Genomic DNA, 26717 nt, shown 5'->3' with positions numbered 1-26717 from the left:
TTTCTTGATCTCCAAAAGATCTTATTAGCACTCTTTTAGCTGGTTAAGTGTTCAACTTGATCAAAAACTACAAGCTGTATTTTAAATCTGAATTTCTTTTTTCTTAATTACATGTCAACGTCTGAATCAGACAAGAATGTTCATTCAATTATCTCTTGATAATCTTTTCAAACCTTAAGATCAATTAAAACTCAAAAAAGAAACTGCTCTCCCCCATCTCCGTCGAAGGATGTAAAACTGGATTTGATCAAGCTGGCTGTACAAATTAATGTGAAGGTATATAGAATTACCCTCCTCTTTTGACACTCCTAAGATAGTTCATCCTGATTGTCCAAAGTTCTTGTGCCACTTCCTTCATGTCTGGTCGATCCTGACGTGTAGGCGCTGCACACTGGAAAGCCAAATCAAACATCCTTCCCAATATCTTGGAATGCACTACTTCTTTCATTGAAGGATCCAAAATCTGCCCCAATCTTCCTTTATCATAGTTGTCGAAAGCCTGCACATTTTCAAGCTCAATTCAGCAATCACTTAAATATAACCAACTGAAAAATCAACACATTTTCTCAACTGAAAAATCAACACGCACGGCTTTATTTCTTTCTGAATTTGGTAGCGCGATTAATGGTTTGACCCAAACACCAGAGCTAGACAAGACTCGGATTAGTAATGATCCTGCTTGTGAAAACCTTTACCGTATTAAATCTACAATCTTTATTCTATACATAGAGGTTATCAACAGGCCATGCCGTGGTGGCACAGGCTGTTAGCTGCCCGTGGCGCTACCAGGTACCCATGTGCCTTACGGTGCATGACCCTTAGCGAGGCGCGCCTCATGGTCAAATGGGTTCTGGCAGGGCCATCAACCCTTGGTTGGATTGGTAAGAGGTATAAGCTTCCACCTAAGGTCAAGGGTTCGAGGCACACGCTGAACAATTCAAAAAAAAAAAAAAAAGGGTTCTGGCAGGTCAGCACAATCCTTTCTTCAATGGGGCGTGCCGTAATAACATATACATCTAATAAACAAGCCATGTTAGGCCTGAAAATGGTCTAACACGGCTCGTTGGTAACCTCTAATCTACCAACATAGGTGGAGCCAGGATTTATGTATAGAAGATGCTTTATGTTGGTTGCTGTAACAGACGGATCCACCCAATCTATATAAGATAATTTGGAAAGATTTGAAGCTATTTAAACCCCTATAAAAGGAACTTTTAGCAAGCTAGCCCAGGTTACTAATATCCACCAAATGCAGCACTCACAGCATACAAACTCAAGTAAATCGATTATAAGTATTACAGATAACATCCTACGACCATCTAGTTCCGTTTATCGGCCTAAGATATATTTGTGTTTAGGAAGTTGCAGAATGCAGACACTCCTTGAGGTTCACCGAAATCTTTACAATAAGGAGTATACTAGTTTTGTAATTCTCAACGACATTAGACATCTCTAAACTTTGTTCAAAAGCGGAGCAACAATTGAATCTTATTTAGAAAAAGGAAAATACTTACCCATTTAAGTGTAATCCTTTCATTAGGAGCTCTGCTCAACTCTACTGGTCGACGCCCAGTTAAAAGTTCTACAAGTAAAACTCCGAACGAGAACACATCACTCTTGGGAGTGAGTTGAAAAGTACTCATATACTGGGGGTCAACATAACCGGCCGTGCCTTTGACCTTTGTGGATATATGTGTTTGGTCAACATCTGATGGACCAGCTCTTGCAAAACCAAAATCACTCACTTTAGCTCTGAGATTCTCTGTAAGCAAAATGTTCGATGACTTCACATCTCGGTGTATTATTTGACCCTCTGAGACATAACATTAAGGTTCAACATCAGTTCTATATTTTGATTGCAATAGAAAACCCAAAACAGGTTCCTGTTTGAGTTTAATCATTGAAAAACTATACGGGTTTAACTTAGTATAAGGCCATAACAATAATGAAGAAACGTTTCCATCGTCTAACATAGAGTATGTTTAAAGAACTTACCTGCATATAGATGAAGATAAGTCAGAGCATGAGCAACATCGATGGAAATTTCCAGGCGTTGATAAAAATCCAGTGTTCTTCCACGCAGACCTGCCAAAAGTGGCATCCAAAATATTGAGTTACTTAATCTACTTATCTAAATACGCATTTATTAATCCTCCAAAGGAACGGAACTTACCATCTAGATGTTCCCTTAGAGTACCATTAGGAACATATTCTGTAATTATAACATGTTCACTCCCTTTATCGACATAACCAAGAAGCTTAACAAGACTTAGGTGTTCAATTTTTGATAGAAGTTCAATTTCACTGGTGAACTCAGCTTGTAGGTTGGTTTCCTGTTTCATTTTGACACTGATCAATTCACATACTATTTGTTAAAGCGAGTAAGAAATTCGGCAGATGAGATCATCAACACAAAGCAAAAATTCTATTATTCAAGTTCTTTCGTTCATCACAAAAACACTTGAAAGAAATTAGAGGCACTTAGAGGATTAAGTATTCAGCTCGTAGATTGGTTTCCTGTTTCATTTCCACTCGATCAATTCATATACTTTTTTCTTCCGCCAGGACATATTATTGTTATTTCAATCATTTTCAATGGAAATATATACGAAAGGTAGCTGTAAGCGAATTTTTTTGACAGTTGAGTTCCATTGGAATTGGTTCTATGGGTAAACATTTGTCGACATTTAGTATCGTAGTCCTAATTATATAAATATGACGAACTAAAGAAAACAACTACTTTCAATGTCCTGCGACTTCAAGTTTTTCCAGAATATTTGAACCCGAAATGCTAACATTAATTCACATCATTTGGTGACGCCAGGAACTAGTTTCACGGCAAAAGACACACATTAAGCATTGTAACTTGATTTGTTTCTCGCAGAGAAGACCCATTTTCATGGAATGGGCGAATTGTTTAATTGGTCTGACCCAACCAAAATTTCTCAATTAAATCTGAAACACTGAAGTATGCTACTATAAGTTTGGTAGTAATAATGTAACGAAATTAACATTACCTTCTTTGCACGCTTAATGGCAACAATTTGGCCATTTGGTAACTGGCCCTTGTAGACAATTCCAAAGCCTCCTTCGCCTATTTTCAACGAAGGTGAAAAGTTTTGAGTAGCTTTCATAACCTGACTCATGTTGAGATGTACAGAACCAATTCCTGTCTGTTTGGGAGAGAACCGAGAGTTATTAGGGAGCCCCCGAAACTGGCTAGCAGGTACTCGATCTTGACTGCCTGATGATTTTTCCGAAGAAGAACTTAATTCCACAGAGGAACGTGAATGAGTCGAATCCACTGCAACAAAGTTGATTTATTGGTTAGGAACAAACGAGTACATAATTCTAAGAGAAAAATTGAAGATTCGAAAAGAAAATATTCTCAGGCAAAGATTGACTTAGTAATAATGGTTAAGAATCCTACAGTTAGTTCAATAGAAGGTTGATCATAAAGCATGTATACGAAACTTTCAAATGGACCCAAGGAAAATAACCAAAAAATCATTAAAGAAAATGGAATTCGTTCAAACTTTTATATGAGAAGTAATTTTGACTCACTTGAATCTTGGTCCTTGGTGAGAACAACTTCTGATGTATCTTTTCTTTTAGAACGAAAGCAGGAGCATATTAAATCGCAACACAGAAAGAACGTTCCTGCTACAGCCATTGACATAGTATTTTGGCCTAACAAAGAGCTCCCATTAAGTTTGTGAATCTTAGGAATTATCTGCTCCTGAGGCTAGTAATTCTTTAGATGCCCTTTGAGGCAATTCCCCTGCACATTCTTTTTTGTTAAAACCCGTGCGATATTTAAGTAAAAAGTAAAAAAGAAGAAACATTTACGCTGTCACACTTACGACTATTTGAAACTCGTAACCAAAAAAATCAAATATCAGTAAAATATTCATATACCTAGCTAATTTCATTCGGAAATCGTAAGAATATGATGATCATTTTCATATTTACTGAGAAAACTAGATATAACTAAAGCAAGGATCCAAATATCCACTAAAAAGCACTACTTTATCAAATTCAACTACATTCTCGGTTAAGCAGTTGGGCTCGGAAATGACTCTAGTCAAGATGGGGTGAGCTCCATGTCATCAGAGTCAGCAGAGGAAGAGGCTCGGACATCATACATAAATCTTAAATATCTTTGTACAAGTTACGCAGTCAATTTCGTCTTTCAGATTTTTCTCTCTTAATAAAAACCTTAGACACTCACACGGAAAAAGATGAAAATAAAATTAAGGAAAATTTTAGTTCGCCGAACTAGGCTCATGCTCGCGCCCCTGCCAAGTTCAAATTACTCGGGAATCCGCCTACTTAGTTTCTTGGATACCTATATTCACATTACAGATAAGGAAACACACTAGATGATCTGAGTGAAACAAAAACAACACAATCAGCAACTGTCCACTCCAAATTTATCAATATTCTTCAATACCCAATTCACTTAATCAAGAAAAATACGAAACCCTCGATTGAAACCTTTATCCAATGAATATTTACTAAATAATTTGATACCAAAACTAGAAATTAAAACCAATAACAAACAAAAACTACAAAAAGCTAACACCTGGTACCAAATCACAATATTAGCTAACCTCTCATGCATATCTCTTATTCATCCAATCATTAGAAGTAAAGAAATCCAAACCCCAGTATTTGTTTACACAATTCACTTAATACCCATACCACCAAACACCCACAAAGAAGCAATTGAATTGTTAAAATTTAACCAAACCCCCACAAAGAAGCAATTGAATTGTTAAAATTTAACCAAGCCCAGAACAAGTATAGAGATAAAAAAGAGAATTAGATGAATCATGGCAGCTATAAGTACAAACCCACTTCTGCTACTAGAAAACTGACCTTATTACTTGAAGCAAGCTGGCTGGAGTGTGGCCGAGGATGATAATTCATGGGGGGAGAGAGAAGTAATGCGGAAAGAAGAAGAAGAAGAAGAAGAAAAGTAGAGAGAGAGAGAGAAGAAAAGTTGTAGAGTTGTGATGTAAACGCGCTCCCTCTCCGTGTGCAGGAAATTTGACTGTGTGTTTTAGTAGTTGAAGTTCTTCCTGGCTGCCATAGTAAGAACCCATCCAGACCATTCATTTCTAAATTGTCATAGGGATCCATCCACCCAAAGCTTCTTCTAATGAGCAGGAAAAGGTTGAATAACTCTTATTAGTCAATATAAAGAAGTCAAGAGAACAACTAGTTTACCTCTATTCAACCCCAATACTCTTGCCTCATCCAAAATGATGAAGACATTTTGTTCCTTTTTCGGGTTCAAACTATCTATTGTCGTCCCTGACTCTCGGATTTCTATATGTTTATTTTCGTATAATGTTTATTTTTGTCTAGCTCGTTATGTCTGATTTGTCAGACTGTCTGATACTAGTAGAAATCAACTTCAGTTGATTTAGATCGTACAGATTTAGACCATGAGAGAAACAAAAAACATATTACCCGAGACAAATAAAGACCAAAACAAAAGATATGATTTGTTACTCAACATGTTTGATTTGTCAGACTGTCTGATATTAGTAGAATTCAAGTTCCTTGGTTTAGATCGTACAGATTTAGACCACGAGAAAAAAATATCTACTACTTGTGGCAAATAAAGATCGAAACAAAAGATATGAGTTTTGACTCAACATGTTTGTGAAGAACCGAAAGTGAAAGAGCTAAAATAAAGAGATTGAATTTTACCATCTTCATTACATCGATCAATTGCAGTTGTATAACTAGTCTGCACATTTTAGTTATTTTTTTATCAAGAATTCAAGGTTCTTTTTCTTAGTTGATCTTACATACTACTATTTACAATGTCAAAGTTAAATTACATACTTATTTTACTAATAAGAATGAAAGCAAAATATTTACATGAAATTTACCACTGGATGATGAAAAACACAGTGAGCTTCTTCACTTGATGGCGATGAAGTTGTGAGACAAGCGAGCAACTTGTGCTTTAAACAGATCACTGAAAGAGAATCGAGGCTTTTGAAGAGTCATTGGCCATGGTTGATCATTCTTCACTTCAAGAGCAAGTGGTTCGATTTGTTTCTTCATCGACTCAACAATCTCCATATCTACATTTTTTCCTGAGACATCTCGAACATAGAATGCATTTTTCACCTTCTCCCCTTGAGTTGCCACATCCGCCCTAACAACGACAAGCCCGTTTTCACGGAGTATCCTAGTGATGTCGGAAAGTAGGCCTACCCTATTGAGTGCCGTTAACTCCAATCGGACACCCTTACTCGAACAAATATAACATAATTAGTAGAATTCGACAAGGTAGTTGAACAATGAGAACTACTTACGTAAAAGACTATTCAAGGTCTATCATAGAAATCCCACCTCACATACTCTCCGTTCTATAGCGGCTTCTAAGCATTTAATAACCTGTTCTTTCTCCGCCTTTGTAATCAACGTGTGCCCGTCTATGTGCCGAATATAGTACTCCTGTTACAATAGCATGTTAGAAATTAGCAAACTTGAGTGTCGTGATCGGTAAAATATCTTTTGAAGCTTCCAGTGGAACTCTAGAGTTGCATACTGAGGTGATGTTTGTTTTTCTCCTCAGATCTTAGATCTGAATCGACTCAAGTTAGATTCCGGAATGTTTGTTTCTTATCTGCCTCGTGCCCCATACCATTCTGAGTGGCTAACTCGGTCTAATTTTGAGCTGATTTGCCTCAGATATAAAATACACCTTAATTAAGAGTACATTGTCTAAAATGACTATTGTCCCACTGACTAGAATAAGTCAGACTTAGATGACCCAAATACAGACAAGTCAGACTCAAGCGAGTCTGATTCGGACGATAAAAAAACAAACACCACCTGAATGATGTAAGTTGTTACTGGAGGGAAGTATGTTTTTGTGTTAAGTTCTTGATTTAAAAGGAAACTAAGCGGGCAGAGGAAAACACCTGAATTGCAGAATCTCCACGGGAACTTATGGCAGCATGGAAAACCATATAATGCATATCAGTTAGGGTGCATACTGTATCGAACATAAGCCTTCGCCGATCTTTAGACTCGACATTCACAATTGAATACCCTTTCTCCCTACAATTCTCTATTGAAACAATTGTCTTTCTTCCATGTTCTTCACCATTTATAGATGTCGGAGAAGATAAACTACTATTCAAATGCCCTAAAGGCACTTCAAAATCACGACCAGCAAGCATAAGTTGGTGCAACCGATGCTCAACATTTGTTATCATTATCCCTTCTTTTACTCCTTCAGAAGGAAGATCTGCGGTTTCTACTCTTTGCTCATTAAAAGATTCAGTGTGATTAACGGAAGTTGTTGCATGAATGACAGTTGAAAGATGATCTTTAATGGTAGCAAGTCGATTAGGATCATCGATGCGACTAGAAGTGTACTGGTCAGAAATATAGGCAACACAAGCAAGGCAGTCATTATGGCTCCAAGCATGAGCTTCTACAATATTGCATCTTAAATCAGTAAGGGCTGCTGATATCTCTGAGAACAGACCAGGTCGATCCGCCCCTGTCAATTCAATTGCTGTATGGTCTGCTGAAACATTAGGGGCTTCGTTCATTGATCTTTTAACCTCATTTGAATCTAATGGCTCTTTTTTTACGGAAATTCCCTGCATGTTCTGTTATATAGACATGACCCATATTTAGATTTTCATGTTAAAGATTAGTTATGAACATATGGACTAGTTCTACCATAGTACCTGCTGAATATAATTGACTAGCTTTTGATCAGTAAGTTTGTTTCCTCTTTCATCCTTGACATGAAAAACTGCAACATAACAGAGGTAGCTAGTGAAAACCCGAGATAGAGAAAAACAATATGTGAGTGTTTGAATTCTACACCATTCACAATGTCGGTAGTCAGGAATCAAGTAATGAGTTAATTACCATCCATGAACCATTCTGCGTCAGAGGAAATGTAGCTCTTGGAGATGATAAGGTTCATGTCTGTTAAGGCTTGAACTACTCTGAGTAAGAGCCCCTGCTTGTTCACTGTATCTACCTGCACCAACCCCATTATGTTTGTATATAACATTCTTCTATCTGAAAAACTTTCAGTAGAACATTGTTCTAGCTCTGATCAAACGGGTTCGTCACATCGACATTGTTGATATCTCTAAACAACCGGCCACACCGCCTCATGTACAACACTCACTGACAGATTATGTGTTAACATATATGCGTACCTTAACAACTGTGCAGTATTTGCAGCTTTCATTGTCGATGCAAACTTGGCAACTGAAATCAAACAACACTCGTGATGCATTATAGATCTAAATAAGCAGAACCAAAAGACGTACATGTTCCAATGAAGACGATATATACTAATTTGCTTTTTAAGGTGAAGTTCGGATGAGCGGCACGCCCTTTTATCTAAGCATGTTATCCCAAACATTTTGATAGGTAAGCATCATAGCTAAATGCTTTTCTGTTCGTGAGAATCCCACGAGGCTTTCTACTTTTAATAGGCCATGAACTAGATCAGCATTGTTTTCAAACAAACAACCTCACAGATGTAAGGCGTGTGAAGATCTCACAGCTAAGACCTAAGAGGCACGCGTCACAACCACGTAGTAGTTATAGCATGTCATTTTGACATGAAAAAATTGCACTATATCTATATAACCGTTACGAATAACATGAAAACCCAAAGGACCCTCGAAGATTACGCACTCGACCCACTCATTTTTTATCCAAGTTCAATAATCCTGGATTTGCACTTCCATTTATACTGTATTCTGCTTATCACATCGTATTGATTAATCTATGCCTTTGTAATGACTATCGCAGTCAATATCAGACGAGTCAGACATCACTATCCGGACATAAACACACAACTGATATCTGACTGAGTCCATTCAATAATTGAGTCAGATTTCAGATCTGACTCGAGTTAGATTTTCCCTTTTCTTTGTTTTCAACCTAATTAACATCAAAATGACACCTTCCCCTTGATCCAATTGGATCATCTGATCGTTCATTATCAACATTTCACGAAATGGAATTGCTTGTAGCTTGACAAACAATTCACCTTAATAAAGCATAATTGTGATATATTCAATAAAAGATTTAACTTTATGGAAGCCATTATGAATCATTTCCATTAAAAAAAATTACTTCAGTAAAGTATATTAAAATGGGTATTAGTTAATAAATTAAATGAGAAGAAGAAGAAGAAGAATGAGAAAATGCTGACCTAGGACCATATACCCTTTCCTTGAGATTTTCAAATTCTGGATCATAGTATGGCCAACAAACCTTCATGATATCAAGTCTAATGCCAGAAGAAGAAGAAGAAGAAGAAGAAGTTTGGGTTCAGAAAGAAAGATCAGAGAGATTTATTGGGTCAAGAATGAAATATGAATGGATCAGAGAGGAATCAGAAATCAAGAGAAAGAGATGTGTTTGAAAGGCCATAAATTTTTGACATTTTTTTTCTTCTCCTGATTTCTCGCTTCTCAGTTCATGATTTGATTCTAACCTCTGATTTTTGGACCAAATTCAGAATTGGTTTCCTATTACGGACCGAGTTTAATTCTATTTTGGCCTCCTAAAGTTGATCAATTCACCAAAATGGTCTTCTAAAGACTAAAGATGACTAGTCTCCAATATGACCCTTTTTTATTCATTTTCCCGTTAGTCAACTTTAACTGTTAACGTTTGCTTTCCTTCTTTACCTGTCTATTCGAAATGAATACCTTCACGTCCCTTATCTCTGACATTGTCTAGAAATGGGCGTCGACCGATCACCACTATCATCACCTTCAAGAAAAAAGAAACTATTTTTTTCCTTTTCTTCTCCTTCTTCGTGCACAACCATAACTCGTAACCTCCATCACCATCATCTTTTCTTTCTTCTTCTTCTTCTTCAATCACCTCTCTCTATAAAAGGTTTTCGTTTGCAAACTAGGTTTTAGTCCAGTCGATGAAACCATAGGTTTCAGTTCTAAAGGTTCAGTTAAGTCAACTGAAACAATGCGACTTCACTTTTTGCCAACAACCCTTGGTTGGAATGGTAAGAGGCATAATCAAAGAGGCATAATCTTCCAACTTAGAGATCAAGGGTTCGAGACACACGCTGAACAATTCAAAAAAACGCGACTGAAATCGCAATTAAAATCATAGTAGTTCAATTAAGTCAACTGAAATAATGCGACTAGAATCCTGGGGTTTTGGTTAAGCCGACCAAAATCCTGGTGTTTTAATCACAATTTTCCGACTAAAATCTCATGGTTTCAGTTCGTGATTTCAGTAGTAATCGAACCCAACTTATTTTTTGTGATTCCAATAGCAACTAGACCATAGGTTCAGTTCATCAACTTTTGAAACTCCAAATTAAAGAAGAACCTTAATATGGGGTTTGTAGACAAAGAGAGAGAAAGAAGACAAAAGAAGAAATCTAGTGTTAATGTTGACTAGTAGAAAAATGAAAAAAAAAATTATATTTGAAAATGTTGATGAAGACTAGTTTAGCGATTCAGTCATGTTTAGGGGGCAAAATTGAATTAACTAGAATAAAGGAAAAGTCAAATTTCACGTACGTAAATGATGGGATTTATCATAATCCCTTGGGCGATCTCAAGGATGCTGATTCTTACTAAAACGGTCACCATAGATAATTTGGTGATTTTAGTTCCTTTTGCATATTAACTTTTCCTTATCGTCAACACTTCGTTGCCAAAGTGATTGATAGTGTTGACATTAACTCTAAAGTTCTAGAGGTGGTTGGTTCGATACCATCTATTATATTAAAACAACTCAGTCGGTTAGCAATGGAATAAGTCTGACCATCCATTTTATTTTAGAGATTTACTTTTGATTAGATCGAACGACTGATATAAAATCCTCGTAGTGTAATTTGACTTGAAACACAACGGTAGTGTAAACAGTTAATTATTTTTGAATATTTGGTTACAATCTCCCTAAAATAACTGTATGTATCTTCTCACTCACGATTGCACATCCAATTTCTCCTTAATTTTAGTGATTCGGTTAGACTTCTAAGTCAGTTCAAAATTCTGGCTCATATATTTCTCTCTATAAATATGGTTTTCCCTCTTTCATCTTCAATCACACGATTATCAATCTCCCTTGCAATTCTATTTGATTTATGTCGTAATTTAAATTTATTTTTTTTCTCCTCGAAGCGTTAGCCAAGAGGGATCTTCCCCGTCCTACGTACGGGGAGGAAATAACTAAAGTAGGTCGTATTCAATGTCTAAAAAAAAAAGTTCTGATTGTCGCCCATATATATTATTATGAACAGTAAATTTCTTAGGTTGTAATTGAATAATGTATTTCTAGATTGATGGATGAATAGCTCAAGGATTCTTTTTTGTTTCTCCAAAACCTATCTAGCAGCTTTTTTCCACTCTCGTAATGGTCGCTGACAACTGTCATTGACTTTGCTGTTTGCTGAACACTTTTTTTCTTCTTCAAATTTTCCTCTCTTTATCCTTCAACTATCACCACCACCTCTGATAATCATATCAATCCCCAAAGAGAGTCATATTAACACTAGTCAGAATCAAACAATTTGCACTATAAAAGATCAAATTAAGAAATAAATAGAAGTTCAAACGAACAAATATTGTTTTAGTCTCAAATGACCTGAGACGTTCTAACGGGAAAACCTCATCAGTAGAACACCTACTCAGACAGATCTTCCTTTTCTAACATCTAACAAAATTTTGTCATACGGGGAAAAACCGTCTAAATGTAAGCAAGAGCAACTCCAATTGGAGGGACTTAGGCCCAAAAATCACTTTTTCTTTAATATAATTAAATCAAAGGATTCTGCCTTAAAAATCAACACCAACCTTGAAGGGGGTTGGACCTAAAAATTGTGCATGTGCCAAACACGTGTGCGGTATTTTGTGAGTGTGGAAAAAGTGTGTGATCTTGTGCATATGTGAAACACGTGTGTAAGCTATTTTCAAAACATTTTTTTTTCCATATTTTCAGATTTTGAATTTCTCAATTTTTCTGCCCAACCAATTTTCAGATATTACATTTACGATCTACTCATCTAACTTTTAATTACATTTACCGTAACTAAAATATAAATACATCTACCATCCAAATTATAATTACATTTATCCATCCCAGAAACATGGAATAAATACCCCACTACATGGCATGAAACCTAAACTGGCTTTTAAAGCCCCGACAATCCTCCTATAAGAGTTGCTGCACCGTCAGATCTCCATATATGCCCATGTGACATGCATTTTTCGGATCTTGTAACGACATTAATATTCTTGAACGTTTACCGTTTTTGAAAATTATTAATAGGTGAGAGACCCCTATCCTTAACAAACAAACAAAAAAAAAAAAAAAGGTGAGAGCCCCCTAGTTAATTATGTAGTTTTTTTTGTCGGGGTTGATTATGTAGTTAATGACACACAATATGATATAAGTTATTATCTTGTTGATGGGATATTACCCTCAATGAGGTACGTTAGTCAACTATTTCTAATTCGTAAAACCCGAAAGAATCATACAAGAGTCGGTTAGATTAGATATTGAACGAGTTTTTGCCCCCCTAGTTTGTTCTAAAGTTAGAATATTTTGGAGATTAACGCATATTTAAAAAGGGACCAATTTTGAATTTAGAAAATCACTTTTATAAGAAGGACAAATGTGGAAATAAAGAAACCAACCATTATTTTAACTAACGATATTAACAAAAGGGAGTCAATTTTAAATTTACGAAAAACAAAGAGCTAAAACGAAAGCTTGTCAGAAACTAGGGGCCAGAAAAGAAATAACTCTAGATAAAATAAGAGAGAATGAGAAAATTATATAACAGAGAAGAAAATGAGTGAGAAATTATAGGGAACCAACCCAATTTGGACAGTTGGATGAGCCCCAACGGCCCCGATCTAGAAGATTTCACCGTTGGATGAGGCTCATCCAACGCCAGGAGCCATCCCCCACATGACCGTTGCCTCCCAACGGTCATGTGGAGGAGGGTGCTCAATCAACACTACAACTAGAATCGACTGAGCTCCTCTTTGCGGTTGGGCCTCAACTCAACCCCAAAAGGCCCAGGCTGGACTGAGGCCCAAAATTGGAGTTGCTGCAAATATTAGCAAACAAGAAGGGCAGAAAGGCTAACAAAGTCCTATAATACTATTTGACCAATCTTTTACTTATGTACACATTAAAATTTCTCCAAGTCAAGTTACCTTCTATGAAATAATTACTAGTACATAAACACCATCTTACAGGGATGACGTTACCTTCTAGACTTTCTATGATGGTATGTTTACTTCTGTCAAGGCCTCTGACCTCTCCAACCAGGAGGCTTAATAGGATGAAGTCTCACACTATTGGGTCGTGTGCTGGATGGGGGCCTCAAAGTGGGATTCGGGCTGAATCCCGATGAATTCGTCAGCGGAAATTGATTATACCCACAAGTAGGTCCTGTTTGAGACGGATTCATAGTGTTCGTACTGGTGGAAGGCTGAAATCCAGTAAAAAACCTTTGAGGTTGAAGATTAGGATTGTTTAGAATTGGAGGTGGTGGTGGTGGTAGAACAGGTCCTGTCTTCTGTTTTGGTAGGTTGTGAACTGGATAACTGATCCGCGGAGCAGAAGGCACGAGTGTTGAGGCTGCTGCTGGTAGATGAGGCTGCTGCTCTAGGCCCGGTGGGCACCACTCTGGCATGTCGTCATCGTCCCAAAGATTATTCTGTGCTAGCTTTTTCATTTCGCCTATTTGAGTACCAGTTCCAGTACTAGATCGATTTGACAACTGAAAGTGATCATGATTTGCATTTTCGACTCTGGGCTTTCCTTGATGTCTATCGATAATAAATTCTCTGGGATTTGAATTGTCTAATCTTTCTTGGGTAGTAGTTCTTGGTTGTCCAAATGGCAGTACAAAAGGACTAGGCTGAATGGAATCTTTGGTTGTTTCGGCAGTAAGTTTCTTGTCAGCTGGAGCAAAACCGGAAGCATGAGCACTATTCAATGGGAATGGAGGCTTCCCACCTGAATTAAGAGAAACCCCACATGACGTATTGAAATCAAATTCAGGAAGATCATCGTCATCAAGATCAGGTCTCTTCTGAGGTTCCACAAATTGAGATATCACAGGAAGAACAGCTCTTGAAATCTCTAAACCAACATTAGGTTTGTCCGACCTTGATTGCTGCATGAGAGAGATTTCACCTCTCAAGATCTCCGGGCTCTTCTGCAGAGATTTCAAGTCAGAACTCGGCATTATCTGAGACCCATTTAGCGTAGTTGGAGAATTATCCGCTGCAGAAGTTATCGGCCTGGTATTTTCAGTGCTAAAGGAGTTACCAACTTCAACTCTGATGTCACTGGAACAAGGAGGAGTAGCAGTCTTGCTTTCTGAACTCTCAATAGCAGAACTCACTTTTCCATTTTCTTGGATACCTGAGCCGGTCTGGAAGTTCAGAGGCGGCTCTTCTAATGAAGGACTCTTTCTCTTTCCTCTTTTTAAAGCAGTCCCTGAGGCTGTCTGGTTTCTTCTCCAAACAACACAACCAATCATGGAGTCTTGATCATCTTCAAGTACTGCCATTCCATTAAAGTAGCCATATTTTGCAAGTATAGTGATAATGGTGTCAGTACGAGGACAAACATAAATGTCTAGACTTGAACATGGTTTGGCATACCCAACTCTCTCTTCTTCTTTATACCCTTTTGAAACCTGCAAATCGGTACAACATTATCCAACTATAACTAACCTCCCTCAGGAACCAGACTGAAGGTTTATGAAAATCTCTTACCTCCTTCAAGCTCTCAAACCCGGTTTTCGAAGACCCAACTTTCCAACATAGAGAGATAACCTGAAAATGTATATGCAGATCGTTCAATATCACCAAACTACAATGATATATACAAAGTAACCATGAATATCAATACTCAGTGCTTAGAATGCAAACAGAAGAAAATACACAAGAGATTAAAAGCTTGTACATATACATAAGAAAATGCAGAGTTTCCTAGTTCTCTTTTTGAAGTGTTTGTTCACAAATTATAATGATTTTCGTTATTCCTTTTCAGCTGTTTCAGTTTTAGTTTCTAATTTCTTCTGGTTAAAGTTGTCTTTGTTGATATATCTTGTGAAAAGCCATAGAAGTACAGGTTCGATCTTTTCGTTCATAACAACCATATCATGGTGCACTAAAACATTTTTACTAACTGGAACGAACCATCACTCTGCCGTTACTAATTTTGTTCCATTCTCCTCTTTATTTTGGATTTGGTCTCTAGCTTGGCATTAGTCCTTCCCAAGGAGTTCTCCATCGGCGGGCATATTAGCTCTAACTAAGATATGATCATTGAGGTGCATGGTATTACTATTACTATCATTCCGTCGGCGATAGAATATTTTAATAACATTTCAGAAATAATTTTAGAACTACTTGTCCTTCCGTACTTTTGCTTAGATTTCTGCATTAACTATCAAGATTTTGTATATTTTCAGAAGCTTGACAGGGATTTTTTATGTTAACCCAAGAAAATGAGAGATAAGGGCAATTGTTTTCCCCCAAATCTTTTGCTTCATCAAGTTGATGCTACGCACTTATACTTGGGTTGTGTTACTGTGTTTGTAGAAGTTAAATTTCATGCTTACACTGAAAATGTTGTTTCATTGCATGATTGCATCTGATCTTCAATGTCCTCAACCTAATCTTCACCATCCACTTTTTATTATTGTAAGCTTTCACTTATAGAATATGAGGTCCTTAATAAGCTCTACTTTTTGTTCCATTAATGGAGTTCTTAATAATTTTCTAAAAACCAAGGTTTCTTTCCCTTTTAGTAGGATGCCATTTTAGGGTTTACTTTAAGTTCTAAAATGATATGGGGATTTCTTGCTCAATTAGTCAATTGCAATATGTCACCTTGATCTAAAATAGGAGTAACCAAATAATAAGCGTGTTCGAACATTAGCCCATGCTTGACAAGCCAAACAGACAAACGACCCTGCATCTTTTTAATCTCTCCCGGTTCATCTGTATTAGTATTCCACTGTTTCTCTGAATTCTTTCGTATTTAACATGGTGTAGATATTGTGAAGAGGTAGATGACAAATAACCAAAGGAAGTTCAACTCTTTTACTCGCACACTTCATGATTTCTCAACCTTTGACCTAAAACACGGTAGCATAGCTTAGAATCAAAGAGAAAGTAGAGTATCTGAACTTCATTTGATTATTTTCTCTCTAATTTTGTACAATGACTACAATACGTTAACTACAAAGAATTCATAAAAGTACCCTAGTATATATTTATACCAGGAAAGCAAGCAAAAGTTTCCAGTTCTTTTGCACCTTTCCCTTCAAATTCTAGAGAAACTAGGGCGCATTTCAAAATGATGATCTTTTTCTTTTTAGCTCCCTAGTTTGTCCAATAGACTGTTTAGCCTCATTTTTTAACGTTTTCGTAACTTTGTCATTAAGGCTTTCTTTGCCTTTCCCAACTTTACCCTTTTGTTACTTCTTTATGTGGCTCATTTCTTTCTTCAGTTAATCTACACAGATTTCTATTTACGGAGAATTTTTTCTTTCAAACAGTGAACAGTAATCTCTTCTCACTTCATATTTTCTCATTCTATTCATTAGTGTCTAGAGAGCAAGGGGTGATGATCTGTTGAATCAGGGCATTCTCCTTCAGTCAAAAGAGCAAGTTAACGTGGTAATGGAGCTCCATTAAAGTTGAAGAGGGACAGTTCGAGAGACAGAAACAAGACATAAAGTTCTTTTCGAAAGCGAAAGAAAATACTAAAACAGTTCGTGGGTAAAACCGTTAAGTTTGTGAACCAAATGGTTTATTGGACATACTAAGGATCCAGAAGGTCTATTATTCATAAACTAGATGCCATTTCTCTTTTATTTGCTTCCTCCCTAAGTTGGGAGAGGAAGCTAAATCTTCCAAAGTTTGCCTGCTTGAGTGAAACTTCTGCAAATAATTGCTGAAAGCTAAATGACCAGGACTAACTTTGCAAATTGAGACCAGCCACTACTATATTATGTATTTTACATTTGGAAGTGTTTTTAAGGTAAGATTTGAGGCTCAAATATACGGTCTTATGACCTAATTCGCAACTCTCCCCTGTAAATTTGGTTAAAGAGGTTTTTGAATGTCAAGAGTAGAATTCATGTCTGCCAACTGATTCTTAGGTTCTGTAGAATCGATTAAAACAGTGGCTGATTCAGATTTTTACCTTCATGAGGGTTAAAGTAAGATAAAAATTGTTTTACAAGTTTGGCCTATGGTGGTGCTGAACTATGTTAGCCCCATTGGGTTAAGCATTCGAGCTTCAGAGATAATGAGATATGGTGATTTCGAGGTAATCCTTTACGTCTCATATCATATGTGTTCTTATATGATCATATTTTTCTAGTTTTCTAGTTAAGTTACCGTAAGTTAGCAAATTATTCGCTTTGATTTGTTCAACGACCCTCCTCTATATTTTGTCTATCAATAGTCCTGACTAAGAGATTATGCAGTTCTGGCAAGTTGAATATTAAGATTTTTGCTGCTGTGACAGTTTAGTGGCATAGAAATTAGTCGGTTTGTCCTAGACGTAACCTGAGTGTGAATTTAGCGAACATGGATAAACTTGCAAGTTGGATTTATGCTAATGTATCATGAATTAACTAGGGTATGTACTATGAAATTTGTTTCATCTTTATTATTTGGTTATGTATTATGAATGAAAAAAGGTACATATTATGAAAGATTTTCTGCGATCTTTGTTTGTACTCTTCTAGTCTTCTGTCAACAAAACAGAGAGTTTCTAATCTGCCGACTTAGCCCAATTTCATCTGAAACTATGCATATTATGAGTTCGATTTCAGTGACAGAATAAAAAAGGAATTTCATAATGCATCTTCGATAACAGAACGGAAGGGTCAAAGAGAAAAGATTACGTCTTGTCACTGCAATAACAGAATATTCTTACAAAAGACAAGCAATCCCAAGTATAGTCGTAGAGTACAACCTATATTCGATGACTAGAACAGGTTGACAGGTAGTAGGTTCTCAGAGATGTAAAGCAGTGTTATGTGAAGTAGGTCAGCCATAAACCGTTGGCCTCAGGTGATAATGTGAATTCCTGTTTTCTTTTCTTCGTCTGTCAGTGTCATGTAGGTAGGTATATAGTTTGAATTTGTAGGGAACCACTAACGGCTAACCTCTATTCTATATGATTTAATCGATGTCTTTTACATTTCGACTCGTCCATCGTACCTCCTACTCCTAAGGAAAATCTTAAATTGACGAAATACTAGGTCCCCATCCGTTTGTTTGTGCACTCAACATCATGGGATTCTTGCTATGAGAATTGTAAAAGATCTTTCTGGTAACCCATGACCGATTAGGTCACATCTATATGTTCGATGCCTAGAAAGGGCTGTGGATCTTGCAATAAAATTACTCTCCTCTCAAGTTATATTCTCTCAGTTTTAAGAACTAAGTATCTGGGACCAGCTCATCAGCACCGAAGTAAGTCATTGATTGAATCGGGGGGTATTCCAAAGCTGATGCCCTGACGAACCTCAGGGTTTGTTATATATTAAATCTTGAATTTTTTGAGCTTAATTTGAACTATTAGAGTAAATTTTGTGCCAGTAAATAAAATTTATCCTACACTATAGCAGCTAGCAGGTATATATCTATAAGCATGGGTCTGTAAATGAGTGTATGTGTACATACGTATAAGTTGATTAAAACTTGGCCAACTTGGCTTGGGTCAAATGGGGATGGAGGACTGGCTCCTGTCGTATCCCTATAACGGCTTAGTTTAGGAAAACTTAGCAGTGAATTGGACTCATTTTAGGTGTTGATGTTCTCAGCAATATCTAGACCATCCTCACCACAGCTCGCATTGAACAAAAACAGCTAACCCCTTGTAGTAATACTATTAAAAATTAGAAGTGAAACTGCAACGAACTCCTTAGTGTAGGAATATATAAGAAAATGATTTTCGGTATAACGATCTAAATGTTATGGAGTTGATCTCCTTGCAGGTCAAGAGCTGTTTGTAACAATTATAATAACATACAAACATTTCTGTTTCTGTTCAACGATTTATTTTGAATTTTTGGTCCTGTACATAAGGTTGTTATAGAGCTTTATTTGACACGTCAAGTTTACTAAGCAAATAATAGCACCAATTTCCATGATGTGTCGAAAAGACAATCCAGGTGTCCTCCCATATGGCCTAAAGGAGATGGGCGTGCTAGTCTCTAAAACCACGTTATGTCCCCCTAGAAAACCCTATTGTGATGCTTCCACCATTGTGACCGATCCTAGCAATAAGCAACTAAGGTACTATTCTATCTTTACAACAATGATAAGGACTAAGGAGAATAAGAAAATCATACCATTAATGCACGAGTACGAGAGCGAGGGAGTTCTTGAATAAAATTTTCAAATGCGTCCAACTTGACTTTTCCTTTAACTGTTATAGATTTAGGCCAGTTGATCCCTGCAGCCTTCTCACCACTGCAAATATTTATTTACAGAAATAATATCAACTATACTATCCTGCTCTTCAATAGGATTTGGGAACAAAACCAGCTAACAACAGCACTGCTAAAAGCAATTTGCAATTTGAAGCATTTCTATGACGAACCATGCGAGTCGAAAATGTGAAAACAAATATGCAAATTGAATCTAAAGAGAGGCTGACATAAGTAGAAGTAGCTCTACTTAGCGAAGGATTAATTAGTTTCGTGAAAAAACAAACGATGCATAAGAGAAAATCAAATCAAAACCCTAAAGACACAAAGTAACACTTTTAGCCAAAAGATATAGTGTACAAGTATGTAGCACAGAGCTTATTTTGACCGGCAGCTTCATTATGATGATGATTTATTTTGCAGGTTAGGTTTATTAGTAAAATAGAAAGAATACTGGGAGTACAATACATTTCCGTCTGATTGCAGAGGGCATTTGGTAAACTATAGTAACTAAAATGGATTGACTGCGTATTTAAAGGAAAACCTAATAAGGAAAAAAAGTGGAAGTACCCAGAAGCACCAAATTGTTTTCTATTCGTGCTAAACAAGAAACTAAGAAGGGAAAGCCTGTGTCCTACGACTCTACGAGACACATAATTTGCTTGACTTAATTCAACTAGACAATATCTTTAAGAATTGATATTACCATTTGCCTGATAGAAGGTTAGCTATTAACCAAGTTCGTACGATTTATTATAACAAATTCAATATTATTGTGTATGCACTTGGACTCCTTTTTTTGACATAACGAGCCATGGGAGCTATCATGATGCTGCTACTCTATATCTTTAAATACCACTATCTTTCTCTGATTTCGGCGAACTTCCAAACTTCAACATTTTCCTTCACTAACAAGATATTTACATAAACACCCTTAAATCCATAAAATGAGGAAACATAAAATTATGGAGAAAATAGATGTTCAAAACATTTAGTACAAGTACAGATTTAAAAATGAAGTAGAAAAGGCAATATACAAAAGAGTAGACACCTTTTAAAGTAGGCAACAGCGGACACCTTAACTGATGCATTTAGCTGAAGTGACCCATCCCAGAGTTTCTCAAGAGTTACAGGACCTACTTTGCAAGGAATAGACTTACTTTTTTCTCCCAATCCATGAGCATGTTGTAAATCATACGCATGTCCAGTTCCAATACGAACTGGAGCAGTACTGTCGACTGTTTTAGGTGAAATTTCCCTCCTCAAACAAAGATTCATATCCTCTAGTTTTTCCCCTTCTGTTTTCCCGATGATTTTGATATCCAAAACTCCATAATCTTGTCCTCCACATTTTGGAGTTATACTATCACTGCAAGTAGTAGCACTGCTTCTAAATACAGCAGAAGAATGTTGATCAATAACATTCACGCCACTGTGTTGTTTATCCATGGACACTGCTTTCCTTTTTCTAGATGACTCAACCAGAAGATCACAGTTAGCAACAGCAGTAGGGAGCGGTAGCTTCATGTGTTCCATATAACAAGCTGGTGGCCCGAAAGGGGGCCCACTTCTTTGACCTGGATATATTTCCTTATCTTGTTCCTGCCATCACATTATCTTGATCAGGAATATAACATGACTAGCATAATATACAAGTCTTGGAACAAGCCCAAGGTCTCGCACGAGAAAATATATCTTAGAAAGGAAGAAGGAGAAAATGGACACATAATCCTATATAGTTATTGAGAAAACAGTTTCTTTAACATTCCAACCTTACGTCCTCCCCTGCCAAGGTCTCGCACCACTAACTAACACTTCTTACAGTTGAAATATTACATGTATGCCTGGCTATACACCCCCCCCCTCCCGTGTGTTATGTATGTTTCGCTTGATTCTGAAAATATTTTACCAGGCATCTAACTATTTGATTCATTTGCCCCTCGGCATGGCTAGAGTACTCAAAATTTCATACTACAATGCAGGTGTAAACTAATAGATTCTAGAAGTGAACAACATCTACACATAATTCTAGATGCGTGTAAATTTGAATGCCCTATGCACAAAATATTCCAAACCATAAGTAGCATTTTAAATAGTTTAAGAATTAGGGAAAATCTCCAGGACCAGATGGATTCACAAATGAGTTCATATGTGGACTTTTGGGACATCATCAAACCAGATTTCATGGACCTGATGGATTCAAAATATTAAAGTGGGTCTGGTCCAGGAGATTTTCCTTTAGGCTGAAATCTGGTTTGATGATGTCCCAAGTCTTAGTAGTCGTGTTTCGGCGTGCTGGAAATTAAAGTGGGTTTGGTACAAGTGGACTTTTGGGTCCATATGTTCTTAGAGACATGAAAAGAAGGGGATTTCAAATCCCAAATAGATGCATTCTATGCAAGGAAGATGAAGAATCGGTTGATCACTTATTCCTCCACTGTAGGGTGGCAGCCAGTATTTGGAACTATTTTGTCAAGTTATTGGCAACCCAGTGGTGCCCCCCTGAATCCATTAACAACATGCTTACTCATTGGGACGGCCTGTTCAAGAGGAAACATAGAAGGGAGGTCTGGCAACTAGTCCCAGCCGCGATCATATGGAGTATATGGTATGATAGGAATAACAAAATCTTCAAGGAAAAGAACCTAAATTCGGTCGTGGACATTGAGGATGTTAAGGGTGTAATCTACTCTTGGGTTAGGAGAATTGATAAATTTAAGAATGTATCCTATATAGATGTAGTAGTTAATTGGGAGGCTTGGATGTCGTGAAACATCACTTATAAGCCACCCACCCACTTGTACATAGTTTTCTTTTTAATATATTCAATCTAAGTTTCAAAAAAAAATGTTCTTAGAGACATGGACCTGATACTCCGACGAGGCGACGACGTCTTTTTTTGAAGTGCACAGTTAATGTGTAGCTGTAGCTTAAGAAATGGTGTTCAACCTATAGGAGGTTTAATTCGATCGTTCAAGTTTTATTTATTTTTATGTTTAGCTGCTATTACGTCAACATTTTATGATGCATTTTGCAGGTGTGACCAGACCAATTACAGAAAAGACTACGCCGAACAGAATTAGAGGGAACCTGAGCCGATCCTAACTCGAAAACTGTTTTTTATTTCGTTTTTCTTTCTTCTTTTTCGTAATATTTTACAGATTATTGTGATTTACTTCGAATTATTAAAGTACACTTCGTGCGGCATGTACAAAAAGTATCATATCTGCATATGTACAATTAGAGTTACTGAAAATTCGACCGGAACACGACTACTAAGACTTGATAAATCAGGATGACTCGGGCGATTCGAATTGAGCTTGATCCCCTGCTTCGAATAACTTAGTGAAACAACCACTCCAAAACTTGATATTCCAAAAACAATTAAAATCGCCATCGTCACAGCCGGAACCAATATCTCCACCTTATACATGAAAAGGAGAAGATCTGATGGATGAGAGGGGCTTTAATTATCTCTTCAGCACACTTGGTCCATCTCCACCCCAATCCCTATTCCCATCCCAGAATTCTATCTACACAACTAGACCAAATTTTGGGCAGAAGGAAGAACTAACAAAAAAAATAATCATATTGATTCTATAAGAAATTGGTCTTCATCAATGGAGGTCCATTGAGTTTGAAGACAATGGAGATAAGAATACAACCGGGAAAAAATCATCAAATGGTTAAAGGCCAACTTTTCATTCTCTCTACCCAAAACAATATGGGGTTAAATTGTAAGCTGAGCAAACAATGAAATCCTCTTTGAGGAATTAACCCTAATAATAAAAACATTACAACTCAACTTAGCAAGTTACTAACATAGAACGTCTAAGAAAACGTAAATATTGAACATTACTCAGATAGAGAAATTAGGGTTTACTAGTAATCCATCCGTTTCAAAAACTTAAAATCACAGGAAAAATGGCAGTAGGAAGCACATAATGAAAGACATCGGATATGGCTGTACGAAACATAGTATGAATAATGTTCATAGTAAAACCTAAAAGTAAGGGTTACACAGTATGATAATTCACCTGAGAAGAAGGAGAGAGAGAGAGACTGGTTTCAGTGGCCGCCGTTCAAATATCCATGTTATGTGTTAGCTTACGCCGATTATCAATCAGATCGGAAGATTTGGAGGGAAATAAACGAAGAGGTCAAACCCCGACGATAAAAGGGTTTTAAGTGTAAATAGGGTCAATTAGGGACGCAGTTTACCTATAACCAAGTTTACACTCGCAACTTAGAGAGAGCTATGCATCCCCTTGGTTAGGTACACTCCTCAAAAGTTATGGGCCTAACGAATGGACCTAAATAACACCATAAACCCAATATAAAGTTCACTAAAAACAAAATTTTACTATTTTGTGATTCACGGAAACAAATCATTTTGCATAACACTATTATCTTACTGCATAATCGAAAAGTAGATAATTGTATGTTTTTTATTGATTAATGGGGAATTTGGCCAAAGCTCCCTAAGAAATTATGTTTTTGGTTAAAAAGGATTCATCAAAGTTTTTTAGGCTTCACGTCCCTGATGGCAATTATGTAATTTTCAATTTCAGTAAAAAGACCAACCTAACCCTAGTCTAAGAAAATACCTTGCAAACACCTTGCACTGCCTTGCAAACACTTTGCACTGCCTTGCAAAGCCTTGCAAACACCTTGCAGAGCCTTGCAAACACCTTGCATGGTTTTTGCAAACACCTTGGATAGCCTTGCAAACAAATTGCAGAGCCTTACGAACACCTTGCAGAGCCTTGCAAAAACTTTGCAGAGCCTTGCGAACACCATGCATGACTTTTGCAAATACCTTGCACAACCTTGCGAACACCTTGCAGAGCCTTGCAAAGCTTTGCAAACACCTTGCAGAGCCTTGCAAACACCTTGCAGAGCCTTGCAAACACCTTGCAATGCCATACAATAGTTTGCAAATTAGTTTTGAATTGATTTAACATGAAATTTGTTATAAATTATTATATTTTGTCTAATAGAATGTTGTATCGAAAAACTAGCTAAACCCCCTACAAATTCATAATAGTCATTTTATAAGCTCTAGCACCATCATTTTACTTTTCTTCGAAAAACTTCCAAAGCTTTCATGAAATTCTCAATTTGAACATAAATACCAATCATGTCCAAGAAAAAAATATTTCTCACAAGCATTTCATCTAACAACTTTATAGCTATTTCAACCAACCTACGTCTTGTATAACCAACTAACGTTGCATTCCAAGCAACAACATCTCTTTCAAGCATTTTATCAAACACATTGCTTGCATCAACTATACTTTCACAACTTTCATATAAATCCAACAAATAAGTTTGAACATAAACATCAAAACTAACAAATTGTTATCCATCATTCATAACTCAATGAAAATAAAGCAATGAAGAAGTTGGATTATACCTCGAAACACTATCAAATTCTCCTTCCATTGAAAGTATATAAAACTTTCTCTCTCTAGAATTTAGAACAAAAAACTAAATCAAACCCCTTAAAAGCCTCTTAAAACAACAAGCAAATAGATTAAATCACCAAAACCTAAAAACATTAACCTATCTTATAGCCAAAATCGATTCAAACCCCAGAAATTTTAATCGACGTCGACAATACAACTCGGTTCGTTCATGAGATAAACTCAAGTTCCTGATTTATTAGTTAGATTATTACTAGGTATTTCTAATTGAATGAAGGGTATTTTTGACTCTTAAAAAGTTGGTGCCTTTAAAAATGTCCTTCAAGCCTATTTTTATAACTTACTTGGGGCCTAACTAGTTAAAAAGATGGGTTGTCTTTTTAACAAAAAAATACAAGAAATTGGGCCTCCTGCCCAATTTCCTGTTGATTAATTTCATGCAACTTAGTTTATGTTGCTAAAAAACGAATATATTCTTACATCCGTTTTCACCTTGAGTAAACAATTATCAGTGATGCGATTGTGAATTTCGATGCACGGTGGACCACCAAGTGGCCTACGGGAGCACGCGTAGATTTCCCTTGAAATAGCATATTTAGTTAGTGAGCTATTTGTTAAGAAGATTGATAAGGATCCGGCCTCCATTCTTGTTGAAAGGACCCCTCGTGTGAGTTCGATACGAGTCCACCGAATTCACAAAGATAAGTTGTGAATTTCGGTGCACTCGCATAAAATGTTCCGTTGTAAATTTGGTGGACTCGTACCGAATGTTCTCTTATGATTTCGGTGAACTCATACCGAATTCACAAGGAGGGGTCCTTTTAACAAGAATGGGAACCTTATAAAACTCCCCTTACATTTATTGTACACCGATGGACTCTTTCTACCCTCTTTATTTTACCCAAAAATTTTGCATACACTTACTTCCTTCTCTGTCACATCCCCATCTCTTTGGAATTGAACAAAAAATACTTTAGATGTGAGTGTGCTTAACAAAAATGATGAGTGCATTTAAAAATTCCCTTATGCTATTTCCTAACTATTAGGCGATCAAAACATTATTCTTTTCAATTTTGTCTTATGCATGTGTTTTGTAGTATTGTTTTTATTAAGTTTCGAACTTAACCCTATATATTTTTCTATTTTAGACCTATCGTTGGCTGACCTATTCTATATTTTTGGGCGGTAGTTTACTATTGTGAATTATTCAATATAATTTATAGGACTCCATGGCCTTGACACTCATACACCCAAAGTGTGAAGTTGTACAAACTTAACATGACCTGTCATGGGAGCACTCTAATGATGTTACATTACTTTTTTTTTGTTGAGATATGATGTTACATTACTTAAGCATATAATTATATGAATCATGTCATATAGATGTATAGTCATATTTGTTGTTTCTTACTGTTTGATGCATGCAAGAAATCTAATAGTTAAGTCTAGCTCAAATCCAATCCCAACACAGTGGCTAATAAAAACCTCTCTGCTAGTCTGAGCAAAACAAAAGAGATTGGAATCTCTATTGTTGGGATGTCTATACTAGTTTGATCGAGCAGGAGCTTTATGCTCTTCTCGAGTAAAACAAGAAAAAGAAAAGAAGAAAGGGAAGGGACAAAGTAAAGACAGAAGAAGCTAAAAAGGTGAAAAGGCTTAATTTTTCTTTCTATTTATACTTTTGGGGTGATTTCGTTTTAGCCACTAATTTGTGACCAATCTGCCGTTTTAGAGAGAGAAGATCTCTTTAAGGGTTCAAGGTCGCCCGTCGGCCGAGGACCTTCCACCTGAATAGAGTTGTGAGGTGGAAA

General features: G+C 36.7%; 3 protein-coding genes across 4 annotated transcripts; all 3 read right to left on the bottom strand.

Annotated features, from left to right (window-relative positions):
- LOC147532195 (calmodulin-binding receptor-like cytoplasmic kinase 3) lies at positions 1–5308 on the bottom strand. Of its 2 annotated transcripts, none has more exons than XM_086649539.1 (7): positions 4882–5308; positions 3565–3781; positions 3018–3304; positions 2174–2333; positions 1996–2085; positions 1515–1813; positions 1–499 (listed from the first exon to the last, which is right to left on the bottom strand). In XM_086649539.1, the coding sequence occupies exons 2-7, from the start codon at positions 3677–3679 to the stop codon at positions 287–289; spliced, it is 1164 nt and encodes a 387-aa protein (XP_086505665.1). In that variant the 5' UTR covers positions 3680–3781; positions 4882–5308; the 3' UTR covers positions 1–286. The 2 variants fall into 2 exon arrangements, with proteins under 2 accessions (XP_086505665.1, XP_086505666.1); XM_086649540.1 differs by having other exon boundaries at positions 1515–1762.
- Positions 5309–5688: 380 nt separating this feature from the next.
- LOC147532194 (ACT-like superfamily protein) lies at positions 5689–9527 on the bottom strand. The gene is made up of 7 exons (XM_086649537.1): positions 9227–9527; positions 8217–8268; positions 7918–8032; positions 7731–7798; positions 6951–7649; positions 6376–6480; positions 5689–6270 (listed from the first exon to the last, which is right to left on the bottom strand). The coding sequence occupies exons 1-7, from the start codon at positions 9292–9294 to the stop codon at positions 5938–5940; spliced, it is 1440 nt and encodes a 479-aa protein (XP_086505663.1). The 5' UTR covers positions 9295–9527; the 3' UTR covers positions 5689–5937.
- A 3608-nt stretch (positions 9528–13135) lies between these two features.
- Positions 13136–25141, bottom strand: LOC147532193 (uncharacterized). The gene is made up of 5 exons (XM_086647670.1): positions 23518–25141; positions 20532–21082; positions 19403–19523; positions 14796–14855; positions 13136–14716 (listed from the first exon to the last, which is right to left on the bottom strand). The coding sequence occupies exons 2-5, from the start codon at positions 21014–21016 to the stop codon at positions 13310–13312; spliced, it is 2073 nt and encodes a 690-aa protein (XP_086503796.1). The 5' UTR covers positions 21017–21082; positions 23518–25141; the 3' UTR covers positions 13136–13309.
- Between the last annotated feature and the right edge of the window lie 1576 nt (positions 25142–26717).

Source organism: Eschscholzia californica, unplaced genomic scaffold, assembly GCF_041429995.1.
Source record: "Eschscholzia californica isolate CP2 unplaced genomic scaffold, dmEscCali1.0.p SCAF_6, whole genome shotgun sequence".
Lineage (NCBI taxonomy): Eukaryota > Viridiplantae > Streptophyta > Magnoliopsida > Ranunculales > Papaveraceae > Eschscholzia > Eschscholzia californica.
Note: the sequence above shows the minus strand (reverse complement) of the source record. Positions and strands in the feature narration are given on the sequence as shown.

Bases quoted from the DNA above. Each gene is read 5' to 3' on its own strand.
- LOC147532195 (XM_086649539.1), bottom strand. From the start codon at position 3,679: ATGTCAATGGCTGTAGCAGGAACGTTCTTTCTGTGTTGCGATTTAATA. The intron at 2,334-3,017 runs GTAATGTTAATT...AAAATGAAACAG, and splicing joins CCATTAAGCGTGCAAAGAAG to GAAACCAACCTACAAGCTGA. The intron at 2,086-2,173 runs GTAAGTTCCGTT...CACTTTTGGCAG, and splicing joins TCTAAGGGAACATCTAGATG to GTCTGCGTGGAAGAACACTG.
- LOC147532194 (XM_086649537.1), bottom strand. From the start codon at position 9,294: ATGAAGGTTTGTTGGCCATACTATGATCCAGAATTTGAAAATCTCAAG. The intron at 8,033-8,216 runs GTACGCATATAT...GGGTTGGTGCAG, and splicing joins AATACTGCACAGTTGTTAAG to GTAGATACAGTGAACAAGCA. The intron at 7,650-7,730 runs GTACTATGGTAG...TCTATATAACAG, and splicing joins TAGTCAATTATATTCAGCAG to AACATGCAGGGAATTTCCGT.
- LOC147532193 (XM_086647670.1), bottom strand. From the start codon at position 21,016: ATGGAACACATGAAGCTACCGCTCCCTACTGCTGTTGCTAACTGTGAT. The intron at 19,524-20,531 runs GTGTCTACTCTT...AAATATTTGCAG, and splicing joins GCTGTTGCCTACTTTAAAAG to TGGTGAGAAGGCTGCAGGGA. The intron at 14,856-19,402 runs GTATGATTTTCT...ATACATTTTCAG, and splicing joins CTCGTACTCGTGCATTAATG to GTTATCTCTCTATGTTGGAA.